The sequence below is a fragment of the Phoca vitulina genome, unplaced genomic scaffold (genome assembly GCF_004348235.1).
Source record: "Phoca vitulina isolate PV1807 unplaced genomic scaffold, GSC_HSeal_1.0 scaffold10, whole genome shotgun sequence".
In the NCBI taxonomy this organism is placed as follows: Eukaryota; Metazoa; Chordata; class Mammalia; order Carnivora; family Phocidae; genus Phoca; species Phoca vitulina.
In genome coordinates this window covers 1032424-1042101 of record NW_022589713.1, presented here as the reverse complement: position 1 = coordinate 1042101, position 9678 = coordinate 1032424, and the positions used below count along the sequence as shown (strand labels likewise).

The window sequence follows — 9678 nt, the reverse complement described above, 5'->3', positions numbered from 1 at the left end:
ATGAACTTCTTTTCCCTTTCCCCAATATTTTCAATGTTTTATGATACAGACATAAAATAAGTACAGAAATTCCATTGTTTTTGTTTCAGCAAAAGCTGATGAAGCATTGAAAGCAAAAGAAAGAAATGAAGAAGAAGCAAAGAGAAGAAAGGAGGAAGGTAAAGGCATGTGTTCATTTTGTTTCAAAGCGGTCATTCTTTTGGGGAATCACTATTTGGCGTGATTGTCTTCATTTCCCTGATAAACCATAAATTCTAATCAAATGCCTCGGGGGATACCTCATGCTACCTCATGAACCTAAACTCTGACATAATATCACACTATATTCAATGTCTTGGGTACTAATTAATGTTTGCTAGCATAGATTAGTTTATAAGCATCCTAGTATATATTTTGGGGATACTGGGAAGATACAAAATTATGAAGTAGAGCTGGTGCTGGTTTGTTTCCTTCTGACTTTTAACTATAAAGCTAACAAATTATCAAAATCAGTCATAGAAATGGATTGAATTTATGTGTACGTTTTGAAATATTTTAGCAGTAAGGAAGTCCCCTTGTCAACAATACTTTAAAAAGCTGTTAAAAGGGAACAGTAAAATATGAAATGTCAGAAATTATCATAATTCAAATTAAGAAATTCATGTCAGAATTTTTATAGATTATTTTCTGTTAATAACATTGAAGCCACCACCCAAAAATATTATACAAAGAAGTCTAATACATTTTTATCTCCCCTAACAAATTTTTATTTCCCCTTTAGTTTGCTATGATTTATGTGAGTGAATATTTTACATTTTTCCTTCACAGAGGCTTTAGATATACTGTTGTAAATACAGTGCTTAAAGCAAGATCGAGGCAAATCTTTCTCAGTGAGTTAAGTTGATGATCCACTTGGACTGACAATCATGTCACTTTACTGGCTAATTAGCAGAGTAACTATTTCCTCTGTGAGCTTTCAAGAAATTGAAGCCTGATAATGTGTTCCAAAAATATTGGCTTTGAGTGCTATTGTCTAAATCTGAAAATTGTAATTTTTATCTTAATACATCTTTTACTGTGACAACCAGAAAAAAAAAAAAATTATTGCACTCCCAACTTACAGTGGAGGCTGAGATCCTGTTAAACCTAAAACCTCTGAGTGTGATAGTTTGGAATGCTTAAAAGCAGTATTGTGTTAGAGCCACAGCCCCAAAGCAAGGAAAAATCACCACCAACAACAAAAACTAGATTTAGGTGGCAGAACCCTACAAATAAGTAGATTCAAACTAAATGTGGACTAATTTATACATAAAATGGATAGTGCTCTTACCCTATTTGACCCCCATAAGTCCTGACTTTATGCTTTTGTCCTAGATCAACTAATTTTATGGCATAGTAAGAAAACAAGTGAACTCCCATGGCAAGAATTCTCAGGAGAATTCTCTTCTTTTGGCCTTCTGAAGTGCACATCTTGGCATTGTTAGTAGAAACAAGCTATCTGATTTCAATGATGTTTATGGTCACCCATAGAAAAAATAGATATAGTACTAGATGCAAAGTAGCCTAAGCAAATTATAATATTTTAGTACTGCTATGTTATGTGGTATTCTGATCAATGTAACTAATTAATAACATAATAGCCCTTATAAAACACTGTGGTACTGTAAATTACAAGTGTGGTACTTATTACCAACCAACAGGGTGAATATATGTTGTAATAGTTATTAGTCTAATCCCATTAATTCAAATCTTAATTGGAGTCATGAGCAGTTGAAAAAGGATGGCACTGATGTGGTAACCACAGATATTGAAATTGCTAGGTGATTTATTATTATGAAAAATATATAATATGAATGCTTGCCCTAGTAAGACAAACTTTTTAAATACTTTGGAACTCCTCATTTATATAGCAGTAATTGATATTTATAATAGTCTCTTTTTTTTTTCCATTAAATCACTTCTAAACATTTTAAAAGATACTAAGAATTTCTTAACTACAGGTGCTTTAACATTATATTGCAGTTCTTTTGAAAGTATTTCTTTCCTTTAAACATTCAGGAAGTCAAACTGACCTTGCACTTAGTCTGTGATATACAGTAACCTTTTTATTTCAGTACCTGGGAAGTGTTTGAAAAGCACATCCCTCTAATTAGAGCTGTTTTAATTAGCATCTTTATAAGTCTGTCATCCTGACAAGAGTATAAACTCTAGGACTGTGAAGGATTTAGTATCCAGGATGCTTAGCACATAAAAAATACTCAGTTTCTTAATTATGGAATGAATGAATGAATGACCAGTTTGCCCTTCGCTCTTTTAAATCCATGCTTAAATTACTTCAGTTTGCAGCTGGATTTTAAATAACCTCACTGAAAGTGTAACTGAACTTTGTTATGTCTCTTTTCTAAGATGAGACCTCATCCATTAGGCTATTTCGCTAAAGAATTACAGCAATTCAAAAAGAAAACAAGGAATTTCAAAGTACTATCAATATTTGCTAATGGATTTATCAAGTCTTTACCTAAGCTCACTGAATTTTATGTGCATTCAAAAGTCATAGGAATATTATTACCACAAATGTTGAAGAAGAATTCTACTAGTAAAAGAACCTATATGACAGTGATTTCATTCTTTGTTGTTGTTTGCTTCCAAAAATTTTTTCTTACGTGTTGTCTAGATACTTGAGTGCTATCAAATTAACTGAAAATGATTAACGTATAAGCTACATTTATTTTATTTCATATAATTAGTCTAGCTACAAACTGAAACCTGAGATACATCTGTATGTGTATATGTATGTGTATATATTTCTGCATCTGAAAGAGTAATAATCCTGTATTTCTAATCTATAAGCCACTAGTAATTCATTCTATCACATCATTTATACAGTTCATCTCTTAATTTCTCAGCATGCTGATATGCAGCACAGGGTTGAAAGCATTGTTAAAATGTAGATAAATGTTATCTGCCCAGCTCCTTTTATCCATTCTCTGTTATCTCACAAAAGCTATTGTATTAGCATAGCAAGATCTGTGCCTTGCAAATACATTCTGACTATTAGGCAGTCCTTTCCTTTGAGTATTCTTAAATCGGTATCATAATTATGTTTGCAAGTATCGTAGCCAAGAAAAGTCAGGCTACTCATGAAAACTTGTCCAGGGTAGCTACTTTGCCTTCTACTCTTGAAACAATGGAAACCCAGAGTGCTTTTCATGCTCCTTACCCAGCTCTGTTGAGTTTCCACTTACTGAATATCATGAGTACATTGGTATGGATCCTCTTTCTTGAACCATTTACTCTCTAACTTTCCATTTAAGTTGAATTTTTAGCAAGGTTACATTATTTAGTAAAAGTCAACTGAATATTTAAAGTTTAGGTTTTATAGTTTCCTTCTTTAAAAATAAGTACTTTTTTTTCCTAATTCTAGATTACATTTTAGGAAAAATGAATAGTATTAAATCTTTCAGTTCTGTTTTCTTCCTTATTCTTTGACATATTCCTTATTCTTTGACATAACAAATGCTTGACTTCAACTTCTCTTTTTCTTTATATGTGTTTGAAAATGTTCTGACTATATGTAATTAAAAGTCATTTCAACTTTTTATCCATTTGCTTTTTTGTTTGTTTTGTATTGTTCCATGCTTTAGCAAAACTGCTTAGTTTTTATGTATTTTATTTTTATATTTAATATAGTATTTATTTAAGGGTTTTAATTGTGTTTTAAATCCATTCATAAGCATAATAGTCTTGTGTTGTATTTTGATTTCTCTCCAATATGAATTTCTTATTTGGCCATAAGTATAGCAGCTTTTGAATTCTTTTTCCCCTTGTGTTTATTCAAAATAGCTCTACCCATCTGTTAGTTTTCTACTTCAAATATTTTTTTTCCTAAAATGTTAGGCAACCCAGTCTAAATTATTTATGGAAATGGTGGACAGTGATAATATGAACACAATATGAGGTAGTCAAGTGAAGACTTACAGCAATCCTTAAGTCTTATTAAAATTGAAATTCATCAGACCTTTTGCCACATGTGATTGACAAGAAGTAAAACAAATTAGCACTAATTTCATCTTTTTTGTTGTTGTTGTCAATCCTTTGGCGAAGGTGGGGACAAAAAATGCGAGTAGCTGAAAGGAAGAAGGGATCACAGGCAATGTTCTAAGTACTTTACATATTTTAACTCTCTTAATCCTCATTAACTCTATGAAGTTTATGCTGTTATTATCCCTGTACTGTAGGGAGGCTAGGAAACTAAGGCACAGAGAGTGCTTATAACTCGCCCCATGGCTAGTAAGTGGTAAAGCCAGTACACAAACCCAGGCAGTGTGACGCCAATACACATTCCTTTCTTTAAACATAAATCACAGGGAGGCCTGGGTGGCTTGGTCCGTTGATCATCTGCCTTCAGCTCAGGTCATGATCCCAGGGTCCTGGGATGGAGTCCCACATCAGGCTCCTTGCTCAGCAGGGAGCCTGCTTCTCCCTCTGCCTGCTGCTCCCCCTGTTTGTGCTCTCTCTGTCTCTCTCTCTGACAAATAAAATCTTTTTTAAAAATAAATAAACATAAATCACAGCCTTTATGATCATTAATTCCCTCTTCTTCTATGTTTTGCCCGCTTCTCTGAATCTCACCTTATGCATTTCTTTACTATATATTTGTGTGTGTGTGTGTGTGTGTGTGTGTGTGTGTCCTCAGATAGATCTGTGCCCACATTAGGTTTGCTCGCGGGTTTCTGGGACACCCAGCAGGTGAGTTACTCCAGTCAGAGGCACATTTTGTGGAGGTGTCCATGCCCTTTTCCTAATAATCTCTCTGCTTTCCTCCCTAGTGAATGACTGGTTTATGTAAGACACCCACTTGTCAAGTTCACAACACCTTCAGAGTCTGGACCAGAGCCAGACCTAAACATCTATTTTCTCAGGCCCCTTTTTCAGAGGTCCTGGCTCTCCCAGTGCTTTGAAGTCCCTAGTGTAAAGCACACTTAATACCAGGTCTTACCACACTTAGGGAGAGAACTGTTATAATCCCTTCTTTCTTTCCTCTGTGGTTCCTTACCTAGTTGTCCTTCCTAAAAGCGTTCATCCTGGGGTGCCTGGGTGGTGCAGTCAGTTAGGTGTCCAACTCTTGGTTTCAGCTCAGGTCATGATCTCAGAGTCCTGGGATCAGGCCCCACATTGGGCTCCCTGCTCAGCGTGGAGTCTGCTTGAGATCCCCTCTCTCTCTCTCTCCCTCTCTGTCCCTCCCACTCATGCTGTCTCTCTATCTCTTTAAAATAAATAAAATCTTTTAAAATAAATAAATAAATGCCTTCATCCTTAATTGGCTACCCGTTATAATATGCAGTATTATTTCCTTCTTAGACTTAAACATTTGAAACCATCCCCTCCCCCTTTGTCTTACTTTATTAGGTAGTTCTATTCCAAGATTTAAAATATCCTTTTTAAGGAGGTTTGTGTTCCCATGATGCAGATTTAATAATTCTATATCTTTAGTAATGTAGTATTTTGTAAAATATCTGTATAGTCTTTTAACACATTAGCTCTAATGTTAGAAAGCTGTTTTATTTTTAAAAAAATTAATCTGCTTAGCTTGAATGCATTGCCTTATTCCATATTTTTTCCTCAAGTTCTTTATTTAGTCAAAAATCACTCAAGAACAAATACCCAGTTATTTAGCCTAGCCTATTTCCCTCAGCAGTGATTTGTCCTTTATAGTCCCCTTGATTCTGTGTCTGCAAGATCTTGATTTTAAACATTTTTAACCTTTCTTTTGTATAGTGTTATCTGTCATATTACATAACATCAGCTGTTTAGTCCTCAGTTTTAACGCTTCCAGTAAATGCATGCTAATTCATTTTTAACTTTTTTTTAAGATTTTATTTATTTATTTGAGACAGAGAGAGAGGGAGGAGGGTCGGAGGGAGAGGGAGAAGCAGACTCCTCACTGAGCAGGGATCCTGATGTGGGGCTCGATCCCAGCCCTGGGATCATGACCCGAGCTGAATGCAGCTGCTTAACTGACTGAGATACCCAGGCGCCTCCTAACTAACTTTTTAACAAAGAAAAGGATGCCTCATTTTTCTAATAGCTCACTAATACTGTTTTTGCTTCATATACATTCATCTGTGCTCTCTCGAGACTTAGAAGCTGGTTTAGATCACATTTTATCTATTTTCAGTAAGATGTTCATGTATATGGAATGCAGGTACTCTGATCTCTCTTTAACCATTGTTGGGCCTCCAGTGACTGACCATCATGTATTTCCTTGCTAATTTAAATATTTTTGGTGCTCTATGCACACAAATTTCAAGACCAACTAAAGGCTACAGCTTTCTTTTCAATTGGATATTTCCATTATAAATTAAACATTAGAAACCTGACATACATATTGAATGCCCACAGGTGTACAACCCTGTGAATAACCAAGGGAAGTCACTGCAAAATAAGGAGTCAACTGTACCTAGTGGAAATAGCCCTAGCTTTTTCTAGCTGAAGTAAGACAATGAGGTTCAGAGTGACAGCTCTACCATTTACTGGCTCTGTGACTGAGTAAGTCCCTTAGCTTCACTGTGACTCTAGAGTGAGGAAGATGATAAAATCTGCCTAGAATTGTTATAACCAGAAATGGTGTGCAGAATTTAAAAATTACTTTATACTACATAGTACTGTATAAATGTAAAATATTTTTACTCGGAATTGCAACACAAAAGAGCATAATGATCATTCTTGTATCATTCTTTTTTTTTTTAAGATTTATTTATTTGAGAGAGAGGGAAAGAGTGCATGTGTTTGCTCGCATGAGTGAGGGGAGGAGCAGAGGGAGAGAATCTTCAAGCAAACTCCCCACTGAGCACAGAGCCCATCACGGGGCTCGATCTCACGACCCATGAGATCATGACCTGAACCAAAACCAAGAGTCAGATGCTCAACCAACTGAGCCACCCAGGTGCCCCCATTCATTCTTTTTGTAACTTTTATCAATTCAAAAAATACACTGACCATCCAGCACATGCTGGGTACTGTTCTAACCCGTATGAATAGAGCAATGAAAAAAGAAAATCAAGGCCCCTGTACTCAAAGAGCTTGTATTTCTAGAGGGGGAAGACAGGAGATAAACATGAAAACAAATAATAAAATACAGTAAAATCAAATAGGGATTAGTGTTTTCTCATCCTCTGTATGACCATAAGAGGTCCCTTTAAGCCCAATTTCCCCATCTGTTAATAAATAAGGATGATGATAATAAGTCAACTATCATCTAAGAATGTAGTTGTGATATAGTAGATATGAAACCATTTTATTGACTTCACAAAATATTGTTGCTATTTTATTATTAATTAAAAAAATAACAGCATGCTTCAGTGATTCACGGTAAAAAAGGGAAATCACAGTTGAAAATACAAAATCACTTATTGAAACTTACGGGATGAAGATAGTATGGTGGAGCTAGCTTATTTGAAGTCACCCTCCTTCTGAGAACAGATTTTAAAAAGCTGGTCAAAATATTAAGACATATCTTTGAAGGCATCAGAGAATTACTCAGGCAGTGAAGAAGTATGGGTCCCAGTTCCAGGAAAAAATGGTGAGCTCAACGTTTGGAGTCAGTTTTCCCCTAGAGATGATTCCAGTAGTAGCATCTGTCTGCCAGTTCTTAAAGAGATCACTAAAGGACTAAGAACCTGGGCAGAGCTTTTGAGAGACTCATGGGGCTATGGGGATAAAATCTAGAATTCAGGCCCAGTGAAGGAAAGGAAGACCCTGATAAAACCAGCAGACTTTCGGTTGGGATCTTAACAGATTATTCCATAAAAGTAAGGATGAACCAGAAATAGACAGGCACCCCTAGGGACCAAAGCCCAGGTTTGAATCATCTCAATTCCTGATTTAATTAAGATAATTGAAGATTGCTGGTACATCTAGCCAATTACCAAAGCAGATATAAATCCTTTCTGGAAGAAAGCATTATCCCAAATTATCTTTACAGTTGTTTCTGTATGATATCCATTAAAAATAACCAGGCATATGAGAAAACAAGACAAGATGAAGAACCATGAGAAAGAAGAGGACAAGAGAAACAACAGTCAGTAGGAACAGATTCACAGAGGATCAAGACAATGGAGTTGTTAGATGAATATTTTAACATTACTTTGTTTAATTTGTTCATGAAAATAAAAGACAATACTGATAATTTCAGGTCATAATTGGAAACTCTTAAAAAATTTTTTTTAAAGTATTAAACATTAACTGAAATCAAGAATTTAATGAAGGCTTGAGGTCTAACTCTGCAGAGCAGAAAAAAGTATTAGAGACCTGAAAGATTAGAAGAAAACATCTTGAATGAAGCAGAGAAAAGCAACAGGATGGAAAGTACAGGTAAAAGACCTAAGGAATAGGATGAAAAGATTCAGTGTCTATACTTCAGTCTCATTCTGTAGGTTGCCTTTTCATTTTGTTGATGATTTATGCTGTGCAGAAGCTTTTGAGTTTTATGTGGTCCCACTTGTTGATTTTAACTTTTATTTATACTTTGGATGTCATATCCAAAAATCATTGCCAAAATCATATATATTTCTCATATATATTTATGATTGTTATATTGTTATATCTTCTTGATGAATTGACCTATTTACCATTATATTATGACCTTCCTTGTTTCTTATTACCATTTTTGGCTTAAAGTCTATTTTGTCTGATATAAGTACAGCTACTCCTGCTTTCTTTTGGTTTATACTGGCATGGAATCATTTTCTGTCCCTTGACTTTGAGTCTGTGTGTGTGTCCTTAAATCTGAAGTGAATCTCTTGTAGACACTATATAGTTGGGCCTTTGTTTTTGTTTTTTTTTTTAAATCTGTCCAGCCACTCTGTGCTTTTTGATTGGTGAATTCAATACATTTACATTTAGAGTAATTACAGATTTCCCCTGCTATCTGAAAGTAGAGCATTCCAGTGAAATCTTTCATAAGCCAAAAATGTGTAAAACAAAGCAGTTATCATTAATATATATGGGAAATTTTTTGAGCATTCCCAGACTTAAAAAATAGTCTCTTTCTCTCTTTCTGATATTTAGGACACATCTTGCTAATAGATGCACAAAGTCAGTTGAGAAAAAGCATAGATGCTCACAGGCATAGTTCAAAGCTATGGCTCTAGATGTTGAAATGCTGAGTAAAATTCCTGGGGAAGGATCTTGGCAGTGCCATTCTTGGGGTACATACTGCCTCTATAGTAGCTCAGTGTAAAACAAACACAGAGTGCTATTTTTGCCTTTTTTTGTAAAAGTGAAAGTCCTCTTCAGATTGCTTTTGGTTAACGAAAATAGGTATTAACATAAGTCTTTTGTAAAAGTGAAGTGGCATAATGCGAACTTGAGTTTTCAAACAGCGAGGGATACCTAGACTGATATGTAAGGACCTACTACTGCCATCGTATTAGTTGCTTTCTGGCTGTTTTGTAGTTGCATTCTTTCTTTTTCCTCTGTGATTTTCCATGGTGATTTGCTTTGTTTCTCCTTTCTTTATCTTTTGTGAATCTACCTTAGGTTTCTGCTTTGGGGTTACCATGAGACTTACATAAAACATCTTATAGATAAAATAGCCTGTTTTAAGCTGATAGCAACTTAACTTCGATCACATACAAAAGCTCAACCCTTTTAATTCTCCCTTTTATATTTTTGATGTCACCCTTTTACTTCCCCCTT

The 9678-nt window shown here is 35.1% G+C and overlaps 1 protein-coding gene across 1 annotated transcript in view; it reads left to right on the top strand.

Moving 5' to 3' along the window:
- RSRC1 (arginine and serine rich coiled-coil 1) overlaps positions 1 to 9678 on the top strand; it is a 406135-nt gene that overhangs the window by 327869 nt on the left and 68588 nt on the right. The window contains exon 7 of the mRNA XM_032408362.1: positions 90 to 158. Within this exon, the coding sequence (XP_032264253.1) occupies positions 90 to 158 (69 nt within the window). The remainder of the gene's footprint in view (positions 1 to 89; positions 159 to 9678) is intronic.